At 39.1% G+C, this 25710-nt stretch overlaps 1 protein-coding gene across 14 annotated transcripts in view; it reads left to right on the top strand.

Annotated features, from left to right (window-relative positions):
• Positions 1-25710, top strand: part of LOC109043408 (kelch-like protein 5) — a 221482-nt gene that overhangs the window by 74391 nt on the left and 121381 nt on the right. For 13 of the 14 annotated variants that reach the window (XR_011899325.1, XM_072297234.1, XM_072297235.1 and 10 more), the window contains 2 exons: positions 882-1043; positions 25429-25625. Coding sequence is in view for 13 of the 14 variants with exons in the window: in XM_072297234.1 (XP_072153335.1) it covers positions 882-1043; positions 25429-25625 (359 nt within the window). In the remaining variant the exon portion in view is untranslated. The remainder of the gene's footprint in view (positions 1-881; positions 1044-25428; positions 25626-25710) is intronic. The other variant, XM_072297240.1, reaches the window with a different exon arrangement.

Raw genomic sequence — 25710 nt, forward strand, 5'->3', positions numbered from 1 at the left:
CCAACAACCTGTTTCGAAATTGTGGTTTTTAGTATCTGGTAGTGCTCCTCTTGACATTTCAGCTCAAATGTCTATGTCAGGACCAACTTTGATCAAAACCCCTTTCAGGAGCACTGTGACTGGATTGGACCCAGCAATCCCAGCATAGCTGACCGAACTTGTGACTGCTGGTTGACAAAAAAAAACTGGACTGTGGCTGATGAAATGATGTTCACAGGTGACGGGCGGGTAGACTTTGATGACATAAAAACAAATTTTTTGCAGGATAAAAGAGGTTGACTAGTAAATGATTATTTTCGAGTCATGGCTATCGACTAATAACCAAAAACTTCCAGTCACGAACGCGATCGCGGCATCGCGAAACTTACTTGCACGGCGACTCTGCAGCTCGATCGAACTTGAAATCGACGGACATGGCAAGCAGGGTAAATTTCACCCTTTACCTGACACTATGTTGTAAATGTAGCCAAAAGGTCAGAAGAAAGATGAGAACATAAAAAGCTGGCAATGCTGCTGAGACGAAGACACGAATATATTCAATGGTGGGCTAGGGGACAACAAGGCCACCCCCTTCGCGGACTGAGAAGCGACAGCAGTGCTGTCCTCTATCCACTGCACCATGCAACACATTTGACCCCTGTAGACCAAGGTTTCTCTTTCGTGGAGACGCCTATATGCTTATTAATGACCAAATAGACCAAGAAAACTGGAACAATCTAGTTCTCAGAGCCGGAAAGGATTCTTTGTTACACTCATAATTCATGTGAGTTAGCTGAAAAATGCTTTAAATTTGCTGTAAAAGAAAGTTGAAGTAGTATGCTGGAATATTTTTCCATACTAATCAGCTGGTTTTTTCCCTCTGTTTTTGTTCCTTCTTCCAGGCGGGAGACAAATAGCAGCACATAAACTTGTTTTAAGTGCAGGCTCTGAATATTTTGCTGCTATGTTCACCAGTGATTTATGCGAAGCAAGACAAAATGAAATAACGCTCCAAAACATTGATGGGGAAGCGTTGTGGCACTTGGTTCACTATTGCTATACAGGTTTGTTGATACAAAGATCTTAAGAAGTATTTGCGCCATGAGAATATTTTTATTAGAATCAAATCTGTATTCAAAACGGCTACATAATGGTTTATAAGATACTGACATCTGTTAAATTTAATCACCACAACCCTAGAAGTCCTCTTATACATCTTGCTAGTTTCTGTCACTCCGTTGTGCGGGTTGGTCCTACCCTAAAATGCCAGGCAGTGACCAGATGTTCTGATTGTTTCCATTAAAAGGGAGAGTAAGAGTCGGTGTAATTTTTTTAGTGGGGTAGGGAGGATTGGCTTAGAGACATTTTTGTTAAGCCTTATTTTAGATTTTTTTTTGATATTTCACCCTTTATAAGTAACTTTACGGTCATTGCACCTGCCAAAATTCAGAACCTCCATTTCATTACTTAATTATTTAGTTTGGCACCCATGATTCTTAACTTGTCATTTCCATCATTAGGCTCTGCTTATTTTTGCAAAACACTAACAATATCATTATACTAGGGGGCTACGCGGCCCAACCCCCTGAAGGCGCTCCGCGCTATCAATGGGCCGCTTCGCGGCCCTATTTTTACCCTCCTATCAATGTTGATTTTATTTTTCCCCCAAAAAATTACGATATGAGGTATACTTTAATTTTAGAGGGAAATGATTTTTGTTTTTGATGAATAAAGAAAAAATTTTGAAGTCAAAATAACTCGTTTTGCAATGACTGATTAGCGAGACATTGCAGTAAAACAACGAATAATGATAATCAGGTCATAATTAAAAATAGCTAAGGAGTCAGGAATCGAACCCACATCTTGAATATAGTGAATGTGTACGACGACTTGGCCACCGCTTATCATAGGATGTTTGGGGCGAACCTTGTGTTGATATGTAGAGCTGATGGGCAGGCTACTCAGCCACTGCGCAACCTCCTGCGCATAGCGACAGCAGTTCCGAAGCAATCTGTAAATTTGCTCACTTTTATAAAGTGATCGTAAAAAAATCTGGGTCCTATTTCCAAAATCTGACTAGAGCGGGCTCATCTAGGACTAATTACTTGTCGATAGCCGCAAAAATCATGAAAATCGGCTCGGTAGAACGCTGGAACTAAGCGTTACCAGTTACGCAAAATTAGGAGGTCTCGGAGCTTATAGTATAGAAGAAGAAAGAAGATAACAGCTCTAAGCGCGCCTAAAAATCGCTGGAAATTCGTGCCAGGAATTCCTCCCCCCGCGCGACACGTCGCGGAGGCCCACCGACTCCTCACCGCAGCGACAGCCTCCCTCCCCCGCCCGGCGGCGCCGCGACGCCTTTCCTCCGCTGGCTGCTGTGCTGAGTCCCCGCCCCACCACCCGCACCCTGTATCAAGCCGCGCTAATCGGCTTCTAGAACACTACGCCGCGCAGCCGCGGCCAGAGGTTCTTTTCCATCTCTCTCTCCAGTTTCTGCGAGCACTGCAGTCGGTATCGGAGAAGCTCTCCTTTCGTCCTCCCAAAACTTTTTAGAATTTTCCCAGACATAAGGAGGGTGTCTCATGACGAAATATAGTAACTGTTTCTGGAACTTTCTAGAACTCTCTCGATTTGTCATCCTACAGGTGACCTTCAGTAAAACGATGACCCTCTTTAGTCCTCTCCACAATTTTACAGAATTTCGTAAGGTGTCATGACTGACGATAGCTTTTCTCGAATTTTTTTCGAACTCTTTCAAATTTTCTCCAGGCGGTGCGCAATTAAATAGAGGCCCTCTCCGTGTGCTTTCGGGAGCTTTCGAGAATATTTTAGACTTTTGGAAGAGTGCTGCTAGACACCGAGTGGCATTTGTTTCTAGAACTTTCTCGAATGTAATCATGGTGGTAGTGACAGGAATGCTCGCGGTCGCGAGTGATGGGGGTCCAGAGGACAAAGCCTCCTGGCTAGTATTATTAAATGACTTTTAATAATTGTACATCTATTATTATTGAAGAGATTTTTTGCATTCTATGATTTAATGCGGGCGCAAATGTCTTCCTGTGGAACCAACAGTGATGAGGGTGTGGGAGGTGTCATAATTTCTTCGTTTTGGCGTGTTATAATAGAATATCAATTTTGTTTTTCTCAGTTTTTGTGTAGATACTCCTAATTTAAGATGGGGGCCATAATTACTTTTGTGGAGTGATATGTTAGGAAAACCTCCTTTTTGCCGACTGAGGAGACAATTGATGAGTTATGGTGACATTTAAATCGAGCAATGAAGTCGCGGTTTGGATGCAAATTTAAAAGAAAATGTGCAATGGAAATATACTTTTTTGTTTTCAACGTCCTATTAATTTAATTTTTTTTTAAGTGTTGATGTACAACACTACGGTAGCAGCACTTTGTGTAAATTGTTTTTTTAATGGATAGCCAGTGCTATGGTTTAAAATGAAGATTAACTCCCAATATAATAAATGTAAGTATTTATTTAAGTTTGTCATGGCTTTTTGGTTTTGGCCGTGGTTAGGACTTCACAGAGAAAAACTATTTAATACTTTACAAAACTTACCTTTAGTGATATCATTAAAAACGTCATGTTTGAGACTTTTGTAAGAGATTTCATTGCATAGTCTCTTTTTCCCGAACTAATTAATTGCCAACCGAGCAAAGTACCTTCCAATCTGACAAAAAATCAACGGGCCAGTGTGCATGCGCAGAGAAACACACAAGCTCAGCGATGCAAGGTCGGCGCTCTACACTCATGGATCGGTGCGCTATGCGATTTATAGTGTATTCTCCGAAGAAAATTTACCTTTATATTCTCCCACGTTATCAGACCCAGACCTGAGACCTTGTGAAGAGCACCAATCACGGGTCTTAGATTCACTAAAATATATGCTATTCAAATTCATGTGTACATAAGTATGTATGTATTTATTTCCGCCTTGTCAAGATTTTCGATTTTTAGTGTATTTTCCGAAGAAAATACACTATTGCATTCTCCCATGATGTTGGACCCAGACCCGAGACCTTGTGAAGAGCACCGATCTTGGGTCGTAGATCACGAAAATATATGCCATTCAAATTCATGTGTATGTATGTATGTATGTATGTATGTATGTATGTATGTATGTATGTATTTCCGCCTCTTTAAGATTTTTCGATTTTTGAGCAGTTATATCATTCTTACGTTGAAAGATATTTTTACCAATTTTTTTGCATTTAGTAGAGACTCATTAGAACTACTATTCTGCAAAAAAAAAATTGAAATTTGAGGCAATAGATTTTGAGGGGTGGGGCTCGAAAGTGGGGGGGGGGGGGTGTCAAATCTTGTCCACTCGATAACTCAAGCGAAAATGAATATTTTGAGCTGAAATTTTTATGGGTGGTAGTTTTCCCTTATGACTGGTTTGGTATTGAATTTGAGCTAAATCGGCCGAGTCGTTTAAAAATGGCGAGCTTTGAAAGTTTTAGGCGAGGGGTTTGTGGCATGAGGGTAGCCGGCCGGAGCAGGGCCGCATAGTGGGTCGGGGGAGAAAGTTTTTGGACAAGCTGATCGTCGCACAGTGGGTCCGGGGGAAGAAGTTATTGGACAAAATTTTCGTCGCTCAGAGGTTCAGGGGAAGGAAGATTTCAGACAAACTGCGCGTCGCACAGTGGATCAGGAGAAGAAAGTTTTTGGACGAACTGTTCGTCGCACAGCGACCCAAGGAAAGGAAATATCTGGAAAAAAACTATCCATTACACAATGACTTACAGACGTACGATTTTATGACTACAAAAATCCCACTTTGGGAAATACACTTCCTACCCGCGGTGGATGCGCGGGACGCTTAAAAAGAAGAAAAACTCATAGAGTACATAGAGTCGTAATGTAATTGGGAGAGCTGGCGCCACTTTTAAGCATTTTCCATGTCCCGAATTCCGAGACTCCTGTGTGACGCCGGGTCACTTTTTCGATACATAATCGATTGTTTGCGATACACGGGTACCCGGCCATCCGATGACAACAACAACAACAACGGAGATAGGAATTACCACGTATTCCACACCGCCATTTTGGATCGAAAATGTATCGAAAAAGCGACCCAAACTCGGCGCACACCGGGCTCGGAACTCGTCGAGCAGAACATGGCGCCAGCTCTCCCAATTACATTACGACTCTATGTACTCTATGGAAAAACTAGATGCGCAGACGACCCTGAAATGACGCGCGTGAAGCGCGCGTCCTGGGGGGGGGGGGGGGCTTGGAGGGGGCAAAGCCGCCCCAAAACCGGTTTTTAGTAGTTATATCTTTCTTACGTTGTAAGATATTTTGACCAATTTTTTTTTAATTTTGTAGAGCCTCATTAGAGCTACTATTCTGCTAAAAAAAAACAAATTGAAATTTGAGTCAATAGATTTTGAGGGATGGGGCTCGAAATTGGGAAGGTCAAATCTTGTCCACTCTATAACTCGAGTTAAAATTAATGTTTTGAGCTGAAATTTTTATGGGTGATACTTTTCCCCTAGGACTGGTTTCGTATTGAATTTGAGCAAAATCGGCTTAGCCGTTTAGAAATTGTGAGTTTGAAAGTTTTAGGCGTGGAAGGGGGGGTGCGCGGCATGAAAGGAGCCGGCTGGAGCGGGGCCGCACAGTAGGTCCGGGAAGATATAGGACAAACTGTTCGTCGCACAGTGGGCCAGGGAGAGGAAGTCATGGTGTCTAGTTTTTTTTAAAACCGGGATTCATCAGGAAATGAAAATTTACCGGGAAAATCAGCGAATCTGTTCCAGAAACCGGGAATCTTTTCTCCAACCACCCAGAGATTATTTCATTTTCAAAGGCGGTCTAATCTGATCGAGCGCTATTCGGGTAATATCGGCGCTAATTCGCTATAGTATTTTACATTTTTTATCTCAGACTAGAAGAGAAATCTCCCTTTCTCCCTCTAACTTCAATTTAATTTCCCGCAGGGTTATCTTTTTAGTGCAGTTACTTGCTTAATATTTATGAATGTAATACTAATTGTGAGTTTTTTTTTTGCCCAATAGTGAATTGCAGTAAGGAAACTTTAAGTATCTATTGTTATTAGGGCAAATGTTACTGCACCTGAGTCGCTTTTTTAACTTCTTGAGTGCCGCATTTGAAGCTTCAAATCATCAAAATAATGTAGAAGCTTCCATTGACCAGATAATTTCAACATCAGGAACATTTTTGTAATTAAAATTCTGAATGTATGCCAAAGATTTGGCTGTAAGATTAATGAAAATCGATATTCATATCTGAAACTCTGGAAAATTATATTATTTTTCTCAAAAAAATCCCGGGAATGTGGGAAAAAACTTCGTTTTCTCATCAGGGAATGAGCTCCTGAAAATCAGTGAAAATCAGGGAGTGAGCTTTGCCAAGAAAACTAGACACCATGGAGGAAGTTTTTGTACAAGCTTTTCTTCCCTCAGTGGGTCAGGAAAAGGAAGATTTTGGACAAATTGTTCGTCGCACAGTGGGTCAGGGGGAGGAAGTTTTTGGACAAGCTTTTCGTCGCTCGGTGGGTCAGGGTAAGAGATCTGTCTTCCAACAAAAAGCGAATTTTATTAAGAGGTTCGGTACTACTTTGGCGCTCATACATCCGAGCTACCATTTTATTTGAGTGCGGAACTTCCAATTCAGTGACTAACGAATCGCAACGTTGGTTCGTGATTTTGGTACCACCCCGCGAGTTGGCTCTAAAAATATTTGGACCCATTGAAAACCAACTGATCTGATCGGTCGAATTTGTTAGCAATAGTGTCCAATAGCGTTGGTGATTAATAAGACGAACCGTGGCGGAGCTTCTCAAAGAGGTTGGGAACCTCAAATAAAATTTGCTTTACATCTCACCCGTTTAACCATACAACTATTTTCAAAATTAAAAAAAAATGGCTAGAAAAATTAAAAATATCGGTAAATTCCAAGACTCTTGCGCCCACTTCGGGAAATACACTTTCCTACCCGCAGTGGATGCAAGGCTCACTCAAATAGGAGAAACGACTGAAAAGACGCGCGATAAGCGCGCGTCCCGAGGGGGTTTGGAGGGGCTCCGCTCCCCCAAAACGGCGCGGAGCTCCGGTTTTTTTGAAGTTTTAACGTCCTCCATAATACAGAATGTATGGTCTACGTGATTCAATGTCTTTGCTTGCAAGTGGCGTGCCAGCTGAGGCTGTGACGTCACTTTACACGCATGCGCCATAGACACTTTTAATGCCACATCACAGTCTGTATTGATTGTATCGTATTGGATTGAAACAGTTGAACATAACCTCAAATTGACAACCCCCCCCCCCCCCACGATTACCCTACACGGGAGACATGAGCCTTAGAAAAGTGAAGCTCAAGGAGGACGGAGCACAGGGGAGGCGGACGATCCGCCTTTCATTATTATGCTTCTTCTAGGGGTGGGTATTCACTAATTACGTCACACGATTAGTCGAATTATAATTTCAGAAGTCGAAATTTTAAAAAACAAAATAAGAGAAAACACTAATTTAACATGAAGTTGTCTATCTAACAGAGTGTCGCGAGTTTATTGAAGAGTCAATGACCAAGCCCAACCTAACCGAATAGCTAAGTCAGTAAAAGTCGCTAATTTAACCAACAATTTTTAAATTGAAATTAGTATTAAAAAAAAGTTTTGTGACTTATTTTGACCAAAAATCATGAATTTGGGTTTTTATAGTCTAAAAAAACATAGGTGGAAATAATCGAGCTTCGATCCCACGCCAGCACTAATTGCATTCGAGCGCGCATAGTGCGGAATCCCATTGACAAAAATGAAAAATTGACTTTCAAATTTTTTTCCGAATACTATCGTGACATTCGTGATCAGGACAATGTTTCTGTCACAAGAGTAAATTTTCTTTTTATTTTCTTCCAAAGACCCATTTATGATGGGTAGGGTGTCCCAAAAAAAGTTCGTCCCTCAAAAAGTTACGTTTTCTGGTTATAGAAGTGTTCCATTTGGTTAGAAAACACTTTTGACCAAGTTTCAGATTTTTTGGTAAAGTTTAAGTGCTGCCGCATCGCATAATTGGGAAATTTGCGATCCCGATAATTGAGATTTTTGACGATTTAATGATGGTTTGGCACCATAGCTCCATATGGGGGGTAATATTGAATTAAATGCTGGAAAGCTGGAAATTTTTTTAAAAGACTTATTATGAAGTCCGCAGAGAAGGGTTAATTTTGCACCATTCCTGAAGTGAAGCATTAGCCGCCATCTTGGATTTTTAGGCCTAAAATAGCTATTTTTTCGGTTTTTGTCCCACAAGTCGGTAAAAAAGTAATTTTTTCGTCAAACTACTTCGGTGCAATAATAATGTTTATAAAATTTCCTATTAAAAAGGTGGTATACGTATTTTCCATATGACTCACCGTTTTTGAGACGCCTCAAGAGGGTTAAACTATGGGAGCTGCCCGGCCCCCAGCTCTGACCCAATAGATGTATACTTTATTTGTATATTTATACCTTTTTCCTGCGTGCATGTAAGTTATAAGTTTTTCAGTAGCTTGTGCAATAGGGTGTCCCAAAAAAAGTTCGGCCCTCGAAAAGTTACGTTTTCTGGTTGAAAAAGTGTTCCATTTGGTTAGAAAACACTTTTGGCCAAGTTTCAGATTTATGGGTAAAGTTTAAGTGCTGCTGCATCGCTTATTTGGGAAATTTGCGATCTCGATAATTGAGGTTTTTGGCGATTTGATGATTTTTTTTATTGACGAAGCAGTCACGCTAGAGCCCCGAAAATCTGAGATAGTAGCCTCCTATCACATTAATTTGGATATAAATTAAACATTTGGGCGTGCGAGACAGGGCAGTAAAGGCATGTTTTACAAATTCGGAAACTTGACCGAAAACGCTTCTCAGGCGCAGATAGGATACAAATCAGCGAGTTGACTAATTTTTTAAAGTTCGAAGGAATATTGCTATCGTCGTAAAAATTTAAGGTAGTTGACCTCTGATAGACTACTTTTGATACAAATTACATATTTAAGCGAGGAGACCGCGGAAAATTTTTTAAAAATTCGGAAACTTGACCGAAAACACTGTTTTGACGCAAACATGTATTTCAGTGAAAATTGATTACTTTTTTAATTTTCGGAGAAATATTGCTGGCGTTGTACGGTCTGAAGGTAGTCGACTTCTAATAGCATATTTTTGGTCTCAGAGACAGAAAATTTACGCGTTGTCAAGGGACATTACCCGAAGAGAATTATTGCGAAACACACACTGCAAGCTATGATGTCGGGAGGACGTACGGGCGCTCTCGAGACGTGAAGTTTTGACAAAAAATAATAGTTTTTGTTCCAGAAATAGATAGTTGAGTTTCCGACATTATAGTTTGCAGTGTGCGTTTCGCAATAATTCTCTTCGGGTAATGTCCCTTGACAACGCGTAAATTTTCTGTCTCGGAGACCAAAAATATGCTATTAGAAGTCGACTACCTTCAGACCGTACAACGCCAGCAATATTTCTCCGAAAATTAAAAAAGTAATCAATTTTCACTGAAATACATGTTTGCGTCAAAACAGTGTTTTCGGTCAAGTTTCCGAATTTTTAAAAAATTTTCCGCGGTCTCCTCGCTTAAATATGTAATTTGTATCAAAAGTAGTCTATCAGAGGTCAACTACCTTAAATTTTTACGACGATAGCAATATTCCTTCGAACTTTAAAAAATTAGTCAACTCGCTGATTTGTATCCTATCTGCGCCTGAGAAGCGTTTTCGGTCAAGTTTCCGAATTTGTAATACATGCCTTTACTGCCCTGTCTCGCACGCCCAAATGTTTAATTTATATCCAAATTAATGTGATAGGAGGCTACTATCTCAGATTTTCGGGGCTCTAGCGTGACTGCTTCGTCAATAAAAAAAATCATCAAATCGCCCCCAAATAAGAGATGCGGCAGCACTTAAACTTTACCAAAAATCTGAAACTTTGTCAAAAGAGTTTTCGAACCAAATGAAACACTTCTATAACCTCGAGCTTGGAAAACATGTGCGACGAATAAACATCACAATTGAATCGAGGTATGCGAAAACGTCCGATGTCCAAAAAATCAACTTTTGGTAAACCGCAAAAAACTGTGGAGGCCTTTAGAATCGGCGTTTTGAAGAAAATCAAGGCATGTGTTTCTTAGTAAAGGGTTGTAGAAAAGGCACACAAGTGTGTCCCATTCCAACTCCCATTCAGTGCTGAGTAATTGTAAAAAAAGGGCTTTGGACATCGGACGTTTTCGCATAAATTGCAAAAATCTGCCCAAAAACCTTTAAACTAGAGTAAAACATAATGTCAGACCTCCAGTAACACAAAAAAAAAATATTTCTCTTTTCTTCGAGGCTTCAGTGAAAGTTACGTGACGGCGGAAGAAGAAAAATAATGGACATCGGACGTTTTCGCATACTTTGAGATTGCCCCTCAAGATATGTGTTCAGGATTGCCTAGAATGCATGAAATCGATTAGAATCATATGAAGTAGGGTGAAATTATTCATCTTCAGAGGGTCCTGAACGAGAATCCAAATTTGCCCCCTCAACAAATCATGGGAACCCCCCCGAAAACCCCCAACATCAAAAAAACAGTCAGAAATTGGTTATTTTCTCTCGTTGTTCTGCTACTAGCGCACGTTTTGAGAGCAGAAATTTTTTTCTCATATAATTTCTCATCTATAGAGAGTTCTTAACGAGAATCCAAATTTGCCCCCTCCACCAATCATGGGGACCCCCCCGAAAACCCCTCTATAATCGAAACAACTGTCAAAAATCGATTATTTTCTCTCGTTTTTTGGCTACCATCGCATGTTTTGGGAGCAGAACTTTTTTCTCATTTAATTTCTCATCTATAGGGGGACCTTAACGAGAATCCAAAATTGTCCCCTCGAACAATCATGGGGACCCCTCCAAGCCCCCCCCCCCCCCCGATAAAAAAAAACGGTCAAAAATAGGTTATTCTCTCGTTTTACGGCTATTATCGCCAAAGCTGTTGATTTTAAGACAGAGTTTGTGGATCTCACATGAAAGCAGATAAAAATTCGGTCTTACTTAACCCGGTTTGAAATTTTTCTGATGATAATTGCGGTCACTACAGGGTTCTCATAGATAGCCCAAAATTTTCAAAATTTCGTTTTTTAATGGTTTTTTGCTTGTAACTGGTGTTCAGCTATTCTTTAAAGTAAGTAGATCTTTTCAAATGAAAGTAGATTCAAAATGCTACAAATTCGTGTATCAAGCTTGTCCTTAGAGCGTAACGAGACGGCACCCCAGCGTTGCAAAAGTTACCGTCTCAAAATGGATTTTCCGGGGCGGTGCAGTCCGCGCAACTACTCCACTCTTTTGCTCTACTCTAGGATTGCCTAGAATGCATAAAATCAAGTGTAATTATATAAAGTAGGGTGAATCGATGTTAAACAAAATAAAGTGTGAACTTTTTAACAGGAAAACTCATGCTAAGGAGAAAGAACAAGACAAATACTGGAGTAATACATTTACCGGACGGAAACTTTAGCATTAATCATGACTTTCCATCTATGAAAAATTTACAGTCAGTAAAATGGTTTTGAAATGCGTCTTAAACAAGTTAAAAATTGAAAAAAGATTGGGAAAGTTTCGATTACTTATACAGGTTGTTAAACAAAAATCATGGGCTATCATGTACCGTTTTCGCAGAATTTAAAGTCATCGGCTCAAAGAAAATATTCAAAGAAAGTCGTAATGTAGTCAGTTTAATAAAAATACACGATACAGTATAGATGATAAAAATAAAAAGGAACTTTCAAGATTAAAATCACATAATTAAAAAGAAACTTCAGGGATAGACGGTACAAAAGTATAACTTTCAAGAAAATATAGATACTACAGATAAAAGTATGATTGATAAAGGCTTCTTGATGTGGGCCCCGTAATGAGTTCAATGTGAAAAACTAATTAGATACATAATATGTAGAAAATTCATAAATTTAAAAATGAAATGACATAAAATTCCTCACTATTCATTTACTCAATCTTCGGCCTCGGTCTCTGCCTCGCTTTCATCGCCACTGCTAGGAACATCGTCTGAAGTTGGCCAACCCTGCAGCTCATTGTAAAATGGCAAAAACTCACTCGGCAAGTACTCAGTGAGAGCCGAAAGATCCCGTACTTTTTGGGATTTAATTGGTACTTTTCCGGCAGGGTTATTATAAGGCATACTCTAAGCTTTAAAAGAAGCTCAAGTTTTTGAAAATTGGTCGAGGGGTTCGCGAGGAAACTTAATTTTACTGCGACAACTTCCTGTCGCCGCGCTCCCACCTTCGGAGTCTGGATGCGCGGAGAGTCGATTATTTCAGACTTGGGTTTTCGCCGCTAAGCATCATATCAAAAAGAAATTTGAAGGTTTTTATTGAGTAGACCTTACCTTACTTTTTGACGAAGTCCCTGCCTCTGTTTTGACATTTCTGGTGTCAATATTGCAGCTTCTTGATGCCTTCCGCGTAGAAGCTGGCTCTTGTCTTGGCACCGAAACCAGTCATTGACAAGCCCTCTACTTTTCCGAATCAGTTGCTTTGCATAAGAAAATTTCCCTCCATCTTCCGTACTCTTACGATTCAGCCTCATGTGACTTTCGTCTGTTCACTGAGCTGAAAAACTTCCTCGGTGGAAAGCGGAATCCGAATGATTCGGAAGTACAGAGCGCTGTCAATGACGGATTCCGGTGCCAAGACAAGAGCCAGCCTCTACGCGGAAGGCATCAAGAAGCTGCAATATTGACACCAGAAATGTCAAAACAGAGGCGGAGACTACGTCAAAAAGTAAGGTAAGGTCTACTCAATAAAAACCTTCAAATTTCTTTTTGATATGATGCTTAGCGGCGAAAACCCAAGTCTGAAATAATCGACTCTCCGCGCATCCAGACTCCGAAGGTGGGCGCGCGGCGACAGGAAGTTGTCGCAGTAAAATTAAGTTTCCTCGCGAACCCCTCGACCAATTTTCAAAAACTTGAGCTTCTTTTAAAGCTTAGAGTATGCCTTATAAGAACTTCTTTACCGATTTGATTTATCTCTTTCCGTTTGGAAGATAAGAGGTAGGGAACCTCATTGGATGACCCTCGTAAATGGACATCGGACGTTTTCGCATACTTTTGAGGTTCGACCCCCTAAATGGGGGCGAAAAAACAAAAAACAGGTCAAATCCGTCTACACATAGATGCGCCTACCCTCGAAGATGACGTTAAGCCAAAAAACTCAAAATCCAAAAAAATGGACATCGGACGTTTTCGCATACCTCGATTCAATTGCAGTCGACATACTTCTTCTTGCGTACGCAGACGATTTAGTCATTCTTGCTGAATCCGAAGTAGATGTCTGCAAAAAGCTTAGAATTTTACAAAAATATTGCACTGATAACGACCTTGTGGTGAACACAAAAAACGAAAAATTCTAATTTGTAACAAAGGGCGCAACCCCGGCAGGACACCTAAGTTTTACTGTAATGGCAACGAAATTGATATTAGAAATAGCTCTGTATACCTAGGTGTTAAATTTGTAAGTAGCAGTGTATTTGTACAACAAGTGGATGACGCAATTAGTCGTGCCAGAATCTCAGCCAGTGTCATTAAGGAAATCTTATCAAAGTCAAAGAATGAATCTTTTGAGATAATAAACATGTTGTGACATTCGATTTCATCGGTCTCACTTTTGTATGCCGCTGAAATTTGGGGTCTTAGATATTGTGATCAAATAGAAGTGTTTTAAAGCAGATTCTTTAAATCAGTATTTAGATGGCAAAGATTCACGCCCCACTATGCCATTAGAATGGATACTAGCAAATGTAAACTAGAAGTAGAAGTTATCAAAAATGCACTGAATTGGTTAGTGAAGGTTTAAAGTATGGATGACTCTAGGTACCCTAAAATTTGCTTAAAGCGTCGAAAGGAACTATTTATTTATTTGCATTTATTTTGCAACTTTTTGTACATAGACACAGGCAGTTATCGTACACGTCACATTAACATAAATTTGATACTTAAATCTTATGTTAACAATATTACATCTAAATCACTATGCATTAATTTGTTACATTGTGATCGAAGAAATCGTCTACAGAGTAGAATTCATTATTAATTAAGTACACTTTTAGTTTCAATAATTTGTTCCCATCTCCTTCCCTGATGTGCTTGGGAAGTTTATTATACATTCTGCTCCCTTCTCTGAGTAGGGGATCTACTGCGTTTTCAAGTTTTATGTTGGACTTGTTCCGAGTGTTATGAGAATGCACATTGTTGAAAGTTTTGAATTCGTCAAAGTTTTGGAAAACATATTTAAGCACATGATAGATATAGATGCTTGGGACCGTTAGTAGATTCATTTCTTTGAACTTGGATTGGCATGACTCATTTCTGCCTAGACCAGAGATTCTTCTGATGATCTTTTTCTGCCAGATGAAAATGTCATTCAGTTTGTTAGAACTACCCCATTCGGCTATACAGGATGAAATATGAGAATATGCATGTGCATAGTATACATCTTTAAGAACTTTCTGGCTAACTAGACTTCTAAGAACTTTAAGTTGAAAAGATGTGGTTGCTAATTTTTTGCATAGTGCTTCAGTATGGGCAGACCATGATAGCTTGTTGTCTAAGAAAATCCCTAGAAATTTCGCAGAGTCGACAAGCTTTACGCCAGAGCAAACTTAAAGATAATCATGCTATGATCGGAGTATTTACCCTCATCTTCTACCTTAGTCTCAATACACTCCACGTTACTTAATACATTGTCTAGACAAGCTTTTTGTCTAGTGGGTACATGCACATGCCTCACAAGGTTGTGTGATGACAGACAGGATTCTAGATTGTTACATTCGTTTGTTAAAAAGTCAATATTAAAGTCGCCAGCTACAATAATTTTGCCTGACATTCCTGCGATTATTTCGTCTAGTTTGTCGGTGAAATTCAGTACATTGCCATCTGATCTGTAGACAGTTAGAATGGTAATTTTTTCCACTATATTTTTTATGGCAACAGCTTCGGAGATTTTGTCTTGGCAGAAATTATCAATTTTAACTACCTCACAAAATTCAGCTATATCACTTCTTACAAAAATGGCAACACCGCCATAGGTTCCCCCATTTGAGGCTGGCTCTCTGTAATAGGATGTTAGCATACTGTAATTCTCAAAGGAAATTTTGCAATTTTTGGGGAGCCAGTGCTCCGTTATACAGAAATACACGGGCTTAACATTATGTAACAATACTTGTAGCTCTTGATATACGCTGAAAAGACTTTGCACATTCAGTAGAATCATTGTGTTGTTGCACCCATCAACATTATCGGGTACTGAGAGTTTTACATTTTGAGTTTCCCTATTATCAACTACTAGTTGAGCAGTTACGTCAGTAGGATCTAGTTTAAATTAATGGAGACACCTTCCAATTGGTTTGACATACTTATTCTTTTAATTAAGCGGCTAGCTACTATTTGTTTGCCAATTTGATTAAGATGCAATAGATCTGTACTATAGTATTTGTATTTGATATCGTCAGCCCGTACCACGACTAAGTTTTTGTGGATTTTACCTAATTCATATAGAGTTTTGTTAGTGTCAAAAATTAGAGAGTTGACCCAGTGATCACTCGCCAGAGTGATGCACATCAACTAGATTCCAGAGTTGTAAATGTTCCAAAATTCAATTGGTTTTTGCAACTAAAAATTCTCTTCAGTAAAGTAGGCTGCGAAAATATACTTGATGAAAACTTATTGCCCTCCGAGATAAAGAAAAAAATTAATTGTTATTTACAAAAAACAGAGGAATTGTTACGTTCACAGGATATAGGAAAAACAAATGCATCATCAATTATTCCTAATTTTATACTGCTTGTTCCAAATCAGCCTTGCAATAGAAATAGCTACCTCAACTCCAATTGTAACTTTTAAGAGAAGAGGCTCTTCAGTCAAATTAGATTAAGGAACAAAGACTTCTTAATTATTCAAGTACATCAATCCTTGTATAAAATTTGCCTAAATGAACTTTGCTCTATCTGTAACATGCAAACGCCCGAGAGCCTTGCACACCTACTCTTTGATTGCCCGATGTACAACGGTATTAGATGTAAATTTCTGGGAAAATGCTCTAGAAACCTAGAGCAACTGCTTGAATACAACGCAAGCAAGGCACAAACTTCTGAAATTTACAAATACCTAGCAACAGCCATGAAGATCAGCTCATTTGGGTTAAATGAACAATTGGACTACACTTTGCAATCTGGAACTATAAATTCTGGCCCGGTTTGAAAACAACGTATGTGCCATTAGTTTCCCTATGCACATAAGTGTTTTTTCAGATGAGCCAGAATTTATAGTTTCAAATTGCAAAAGACGGTCCATTTGCAACGTCCCCTGTTGGGTCCAATTCGCACTAATGAATCTACCCTCTATCCTATTTAAATATGTATAACCTTTGCACTGAGTATTTAACATTCTTTTAATTTTAGATTTTATATGTAACTATTAATTTTTACCAAAATTTTAAACACTGAAACCTCTAAAGCAATTTTCATCGACATCTTTGCATAAGTTGGTAGTAAATTAATGTAAATTTTAAGTGTTAGAAAATTCTGTAAAATGTATATATTATCTCTGTAACTTTATAAACCTGGAAGGGTAAAGTAAAGTAAACTTCTATTCTAAAAAAAAATTTACTTCTACAACCAGAAAACGTAACTTTCTGAGGGTAGAACTTTTTTCGGGACATCCTAAATTGATGGGTCTGAGGTGGAGGTTAATTCGGTCGAAAAGGGACTGTCCCATAAACAGTACTTTGGGTATTTAAGTTGTCAACTTTAGATGTTGTTTTCTCAATAACTGAGGATATCCTTCTGGGTAGTTAACGTTTCCTCAACCTTTGGACACGCACCTTCAATCCTGCAAAAGAACTTTAGCAACTCTTTGTTACTATTGGAGGTATTTGCATTTAAAAATAGGTTAAAATCAGGTTCAACTCAGCATTTTCGATGTTTTTTTGGAGGGTATCTCTTCCTAATCCGCCCCACTACTGTGCATTGGAGCTCGGTGATAGTGGTCCCGAAATTTGCAATGTACGAAGTTCTCCGCCAGGGAGCTCTCCGCGCTGGAAATGGTTCACCAAGCGCCCGCCGGGAGCGCCGCGTGAGAGCCTCACTTTTCTACGGACCATGTCTCTCGTATGTGCCCTCCTCCCGCGTCCATTAATCATTATTAGGGTCTCTAGCGATCGGGAAAACTGGGAAACGTTACAGGACTTATTTTTTGTCCTCGAAGTCAAGGAAAACGTCAGGGAATCCGCCAAAATTCGGCATGTCGTGGAATTTTATTTTGCAAGCGATATTCGTGTCGTCAGGGAAATTGGAAAACACGGATTTTTCGAAAATATTTAGCGAATTTTACTCTTGCGGAGTTGAGTGCTTGAAAAATCAAAGTTCCCGAGTGAGCGGTAATGCGCTCCAACCCTCTCTATTGATTAACATTTAAACTCTTTGCAACGAATTAACGAACTTTTTAGAAACATTAACAACACTTTCAAACTTTTAACCCATGAAAAAAATTCAGAATTACCTCACTTTATTTTAACTATTCAGTTAAAAGCAATAAAAAAAAGTAGCAATTGCTCAAAATGCCACCCTACTGTTTGGAGGCAAGGTGTACTTCTCTTAATTACTTAGCTTGTAGCAGCTCGACATCATTTTGGCGAGATTTCTTGAAATGCTGTAATAATTCCATGTCGGTCATGTACTGCTGAAAATACGTCAGTTGTAGGTTGTGAGTAGAATGCCTTAAAGGTATGCGTATATCCTGTTCGTTTCAATGAAAATTCGAGGAGAAAATTTTGGAAGAACAGCCACGAAGTTACGAGGTGTGGTCAAAAAGTTCCCGGACTGGTGCCGCCCTGGGCTGAAAAATGGTCCAAACGAGCTAAATTTAGGCTCGTATGAAAGCTTATACTCTTACGAGTCTACCTCTTTTTAGTTTTTGGAAAAATATCAATTAGCTTTCGCACAGCGTCAATGTTTCGGAGACGTGTTTGCGCCGTGCGGCGATTTTGTCTGCGAACGAGAAATGACCAACATCCACTCCCAACTTTGAGGTGGCTGAGAAGACAGGTGCATCCAGCGATCACGCTGACTTGAGTCAATCCTACCTCTGGTGTACTTGCACAAGATAACCCACTATTGTTTACCTGAAATGTGTCTTTTGGAACGCATCAAGATGCAATTTTTCGAGTTCAATTCGATTTTTAAGGCGATGAAGTGAGTTCGGTGTTTCTGTGCGTTGTGCGGTCTGTGTTTTTGATTTTTGTGAACATGTTTTTGCTAAGAATTGAGCAAAGAGTTGGTATTTTGTGTGCTTTTAAAAAAAAACTCGAAGGATACGTTCGATCTTCTCAGGGAAGCGTATGGTGAAAACGCGATAGGCCAAACCCAATGTTTTGAATAGCACCAGCGTTTTTTGGAAGGGAGAACCTCAGTGGAGAATGATGAAAGACTAGGTCGACCTGCAACTTCTGTGAACGATTTAAACGTGGAAAAAGTGCTTGAGGTGATCAAAGCAGATGCTGGGACTCCAGCGAGGAACATTGCCTTTGATTAGAATTTGTCCTACGGATCTGTCATTGAAATTATGCACGGCCATCTGAACTTGCGTCGCATCGCCGCAAAATTTGTTCCTCGTTTGCTTACGGATGACCAAAAGGACCAACGAGTGACAGCGTGCACAGATCTTTGTGTTAAACTTGTGTGGACCCTACCTTCATTCTCCGAACCTTTACTGGTGATGAGAGCTGGTAACACGGGTATGATCTGGAGACAAAGCAGCAATCTTCTCAATGGCTTAACACCGGGGGATCCTCGTCCCAAAAAAGCGCGACAGTCCAAGTCCAAAGTCAGGGGTTGGCAACTGCGCTCTCGAGCCGTGTAGTCGTGTTTTGCTCTGCTCCAGTTTATCAACCTCTAAACCTTGTTTAAAGTGTCTTTTAAAACCAGTGTTTGGCATCAATCGATGCAGCTTTGAAAGGAGCTTCCTCCTAGAGACCTTTTCGAACCTTGGCAGTCCCTAGGGACTCAGTTTCTGTGTCGTGTTCAAGTTCTGTGAAGTGGCCTAAAGTGTTGCGCAATCGTAATTTTTGCCAGCTTGGGCCACTCACGCACAACTTTTCTGTTTTCGCGCATGCGCTCTTGGACTGAAACTCGGCAACAATGGACTGATAATAATCTAAGATTGAGATCGTCACTAAGATTATTTAGTTTTCCTTCCTCTCACCGCACCGGCCAGCGGCATTAGTCTAGCGACAATATCAGCACTCTAAAACTTCGACGCGGAACGGCCTTTCGGCGCTCGTCACGCCGCCGCGCGCCGCCGTCCCGCCGTTTCACTGATACCGGCGAACTTATCTTATAGCTGCAATGAAGCCCTGCATACAACATGACCGGGTTCATTGCGAACAGCGCAAATGCACGGTTCACAATGTCACGGACTGTCATAAAACTGATTGCATCCGGGAAAAACATTACTCCCTTAGTTCTCCCAAGATTTCGGACAAGAACAAATCTAAAGAGAAATCAGAACCCTCAAGAACCTCCACTCCAATTCCCGATAACCCTGAACACTCCGCATCCCAATCACAGAGCAACCCTAATCCTACGTTGATTGAGATCGAAAATAAAAACACAAACAATGATGGTTCTGATGAGAAAGATGACAAGATGGACTATACAGAAGCATCTTTGAAAAGAACCAGAAATGAAGACCCGAACTCCCCAATCAGCGACATAGAGTCCCACAAGAGCAACACTGGAAACAAAAAACCGGCACTAGTATCTACTACCCTTCCCGAAAAACCAAAGGAAAGGAAACAAAAGGAAGCGGACAAAACTGATCCACATAAAGCTGATTCGGACTCGGATGATGTCTTCCTTGTACCTAAGAGTTCCATTGCTCTCACAAAAAAGGCCACAAAAAGCAGCTCAAGAGGAAGAAGCAGTACTAGAGGAAGAAACAAAAGGACACCCTCCACATCCAGTGACAGAAGTACTTCAGGAACCAGAAGCACCAAGAACCCAGAAAAAAAGAAAGAAGAAACCCAGGATCGCGAATCTAAACCAAATGAGACTGATCAAAACGCTCAAAAACCTGCTGACGAATCAAAATCTCCGGATTTCACCATCAAATCTCTTTTTGGACACATTGTTACTCCCAGTGAATTTTCTTGGCCAGTCCTACAACAAATTTTATTAGCATTAAGGTTATCTTTTGTAACAAGCGAGAATCAGTTTAAAGAACAAATAGATTTTCGGAGAAACAAATATCAGAAAGCCCAAACAGAATTAGAATCCTTAAGATCAAAATTTGCAGAAAATATGTCAGAGTTCAACAACAAATTAACAAATGTTCAGCAAACCATAAGTAAATTAGATAAGAAAAGCAATGACTTCCCTGCACTAAATGAAAAACTAAGTTATAGCGAACAGCTCAAGAAAAACAAGCAAAATCTCACTTGTGGAGTTGTCAATAGAGTCTCTAAAGAAGTCACCACACTTTTAGAATCTACTGTTACCGGAAAAACTGTAGACGAACAACAACTATTTGATATGATTCACAAAGAAATTCCACCTAACTTAGGGAAAGTTTTTTCGGTAAAATTAAATAAGGATAAGGGCTATGTAATCAGAGCTATAACAGATGATAGAGGAAAATTAGAAAGCGCACTGAAAAATTGTCTTAAATCCAAATCAGTTAATGTCAAAGCCACATATCCATCAGAAGTTGTAAGTTTCGGTCCTATCCCAGCCAATATGTCCGAATCTCAAATCCTCAAGGAAATTTATACCGAACTCAATAATAAGTATACTCTCAAAAATATTCAAAAGAAAACTCATATTTTCAGAACCATCAATTTAAGGAATAATTTCAGTACCCCCAAAAATATAGTCTACATGAGATTCGAATCACCCTTGCTTGAAGATGTCCTAATTCAAAGAAACTTTTACTTAAGCACCTTTGGTTTTGCTAAAGCTGAACCTAAAATTCTACCACGGAACAAAAATATGTGTCAATGAAGTGTTGTGCCTCAAATGTGGGAAAAACAATCACAAAATAGCCGAATGTAAGGAAGAACATGCAAAATGTATCAACTGTGTCAGACACAAAATTAAAGAAAATCTAGAACACCTCCCCACCAGTCCTAAATGCCCTATTTATCTCAAAGCCCTAGAACAGAAGTGTAGACGTTATGAAGATCATGAGAGTATATTCTTTGAACAGTTAAGACACACCTTAGCATCTCCACACGGTAATGGTACACAGGTAGTTAGCTATGTAAACAATCCTGACCTTTCTCAACAAAATCAAGTATGAATTCTTGCTCCAATAATCGATTTGAGATGCTCGATCTTGATATAGAATCTAATCAGATTGACCCTCATAATGTCACAAGTGACACTGAACTTATATGTCAACACACCCGCCCTATCTCTAAATGTATTATTTGTTTTGATCCCAGATATTATGCGGATCTAAACTGTATCTGGTGTAGACACTATGTCAAAGCAAAAAATTGCAAAAAATGTAAAGACATGTTATTACCCCCTCTTAAATTGCCTTGCGGAAGAATCATTAGACCCATCGCGCTTCCTCAATTATGGTCTGTTGCTTATAATTCTGATAATTCTGATGTAGATGATAATTCCCCATTACCGGCGCATATGCAGAACGAAAATGATTTGTCCTGTCAAAACAATAGCGATGATAATGATGTATTTATCACAAATAAGGATAAGATTATCCTCAAAAAGGTAGAAGAAAACGACGTGATAGTTAGTAAAAACCCGCCCAGCAAAAATTTAAATATAATTCGTAAAAATAAGGATAAAAATGGATCTGATAACTCCATGAACTCCGATATTGATATAAGTCAAGAGAGAATTGGTATGTCTATATTGTTAGGTAACGTCAATACTAAACCCCACTCACATGATTTGCTTAAAGAAATTGTTGAAAATCGCAAAATCGGATGCTATTTCCTCACTGAACCAAATGTTACAAAAGCAAACTGGGATAATCTCTACTCTAGCCTTGATCTGTGGGTGTCCGCCTGCTCTACCCGTTTTTCTCACCGGCTCCACCCTCAATTGGGAGGCTGGTCCTTTTTACGTGTTATTCACCTGGTCTAAAATAACAATTGTCGGAGTTTATCTCTCTCCCAATGATAATAATATTGAATTGAAAAAAGCCCTGTTCATTCTAGAAACACGGATAAAAAGAATTAATGGACCTTTTCTAATCCTAGGTGACTTTAACGGGAGATCACCAGCCTGGGGGCATTAAATACAATCCAAGAGGTCATATTATTGAGGACTGGATATTCGAAAATGAGCTAACTATTCACAATAATCACGAAAGATTCACGCCTACATTTATAAATTCTAGAGGTTTTCAATCGATCCCCGACCTAGTATTATCCAGTGGTGATCTAAGTGACAAAATTAAAATAGAAATTCTCGACTCTTACACCCTCTCAGATCATAGATGCGTCTTAGTGAACATACTTAATGATACTAATATTGAAAAACAAACCAAGTTACCCATAAATAATTATGGCTGGTACATTAATAAAGACAAACTTTCTGATTTTGTAAAAACAGTAAAAAATGTAACCTCTATCTACACAGCTGAATCCAAACTCACCCCTTTAATCTGTGAAAAAATTATTTCTGAAGCGTCCGATGCCCATTTCATAAAAAAATCAACAGTCTCTCCACGCACCCCTCTCTATTGGTGGAAAAAAGAAATAGGGAATATTAGGAAAAACTGTCAAAAATTAAGACGAAAAATAATGGAATTGAAAAGAAAAAATCTTCCTCTCCTGGACAAATTTAGTGAATTGGAAAATCTCAAAAAAGAACTTAGTACTAAAATAATTGATTCAAAAAAGAAAAAACATAAAGAACTTATAGATGAGTTAGACACCGATATTTGGGGAAAAGGGTATAAAATTTTTAGACGTCGCCTTAAAAATCCGCGTTCATATGACAACTCTATTTTATCCAAAGAAGAACTATTTGATCAAATTAAAAAACTCTTTCCCGACCACGGAGACGTGATCTGGAGAGAGACGGCGGGTGAAAACTTTTCACTGAAATGTGTAACAATTTACTTAGAGCAGGGTCCTTTCCCGATAACTGGAGAGAGGCCAAACTCATACTCTTTCCTAAACTAAAACCCGGTGATCCTCAAAAAAAATATAGACCTATTTGCCTAATTAACACCCTTTCGAAGATCTTCGAACACATTATAGCGGCCAGACTTTCCAATTCTTTCACCTTTGATACCAGACAGCACGGATTCCGCAAGGGCAGGTCTACTATCACAGCTATGGAATCAGTGAAAAGAGTACTAGAATATCACATGAGGAAGCCGATTGGCAGAAGAGGTCTTTTATGTTTAGTCTCACTTGATATCAAAAACGTATTTAATAGTATTAGTTGGTTAGACTTTATAAGTACACTTTATAAAAGAAACGTCCCTCCATACCTAATTAGAATTATGAAATCTGTCAAATAGATTCCTAGTCTTTCCTGAATTTAAAATTAAGATCAATTCTGGTGGCGCTCAAGGCAGTATACTGGGGCCCCTAATATTTCTGATAATCTTTGATGAAATTGTAAGGATGAGACTTGGTTCGGGCGTCGAAAAGAATGTTTATGCCGACGACACATTATTAACTTTTGAGACCGAAAACCAGGAAACTTTACTTATAGAATCAGAAAATACTTCAAAAAAGCTGAAGAAAAAACTAAAGAAGAAAAAATTATTTATAGAAGATACTAAGACTGAAGCCCTAATTTTATCTAACAGCACAAAAGACATAAATGTAAAAATAAAAATAGACAACACATTAGTTGAAACAAAAAATATCATGAAATATCTCGGCTTCTTTCTGACTAAAAACTTAAACTTCAGTAAACATTTAGAATTAACCTGTGATAAACTTAAAAAAACAGCCAATCACTGTAATCAAATACTACCTAATAATTTTGGCCCAACATTCTTTAGACGTAAGATCATTTTTCATTCCCTGTTATCAATTCTTTTTTATGGTGTAACCTTATGGATCACGGCTACTTGTTGGAAGAAAACATTGAACTTGATTGAATCAACTATCCGGCCATTGAAGAGAACTTTGATATCAGGATACAAATCTGTATCTAACTTTGCCCAAGACATTATTTCCGGAGTTCCCCTGCTAAATTGTTAATTGAATTGAAACTTAGAGTCGCCAGAGGTGAAAATAAATTAAATGTCGAAAAAGAAATTAGAGATAAATGGAGAGAGATTTGGTTAAATGAGGAAGGCAATAAATGGATAAAAACCACTATACATGATCTAGACGAATGGCTGGATCGTGAACATGGTCAACCAGATTTTTATGTGACCCGGTATCTTTCAGGACATGGTGCGTTCGGCAGTTACTTAAATAAAAGACATTTAATCGATTCTCCCAATTGTGTATGCGGCGAAATAGACACTCCAAACCATGCTTTCTTTTTATGTAATCTTAATTTTGATCGGGGTAAGTTAGAATTAGAAATGAAACAAAATATTAATGCACATAATTTATTAAAGTTAATGTTAGAGAGTAGGGAAAAATGGAACTTAGGCTATAGATACATAAAAGAAACAGTAGAAGATAAGATATAATTTTTTAAGACTTCTAGCAATAAGATTAATAATTCTACCCCTTTAACAGCCAAACCCCCCCCCCCCCCCGATGTAATGCCACCAGGCGGTTCCGGGGTCTTTGTTAAGTAAATCAATATAATTTTAAAGTTAATGTTTATTAGTCCATATTAAACTTGTTACTATTATGTATCATTACTTAATAAAGGGGAAAAAAAAGAAAAAAAGAAGAAAAAAAAAAGTCCAAAGTCAAAAGCATGGTCATCGTGTTTTTTGATGTGAATGGGATTCTGCACCATGAATTTGTCCCTCCTGGTATACGAGTTGATGCTGATTTTTATTGCGATGTGCCTAGTCGGTTCCGCGAGAAAGTCCGCCGAAAACGTTCTAAGTTGTGGAAATCGCCACGCGACGCAAACACGTCTCCGTAAAATTGACGCTGTGCGAAAAGCAATTGATATTTTTTCAAAAATAAAAAGGATTGTTTATATGAGAGTATAAGCTTTCATACGAGCCTAAGTTGAGCTCGTTTGGATTATTTTTCAGCCCAGGGCTACACCAGTCCGGGAACTTTTTGACCATACCTCGTGTTGTCCAACTAGTTCGGGGCTATGCCTGGCATGTAGGTCTTCTGTGAACATGTAGCTAATCGGTAGGAAGTGGTCCAAAACGCAGAGGTGATCATTGGTAGGTAATTAGTAAACTACGTTCACATTTGCACCCAGACTAATAAGTTCTTGAACAAATTATTCAACTCTAGGACACATTGAATTACAAGAGGAAAGTGTTGAAACCCTTCTGAGCACAGCGAGCCTCTTACAATTGAATAGTGTGGTTGAAACCTGCTGTCGTTTTCTAACGAAACAATTGCATCCTTCCAATTGTATTGGAATTTGCGTGTTTGCTGATAATCAAGGTTGTGCAAGTCTTCAAGCAGCTGCTCGAGCCTACATAGAAGTGAGTAAACAATATTCAAAAATAAGCCCATAGATCATATTAAGTCTTAAGACTATCTTGAAATCTTACAAGTATAGATGAAGAA

Source organism: Bemisia tabaci, chromosome 2 (genome assembly GCF_918797505.1).
Source record: "Bemisia tabaci chromosome 2, PGI_BMITA_v3".
NCBI lineage: Eukaryota > Metazoa > Arthropoda > Insecta > Hemiptera > Aleyrodidae > Bemisia > Bemisia tabaci.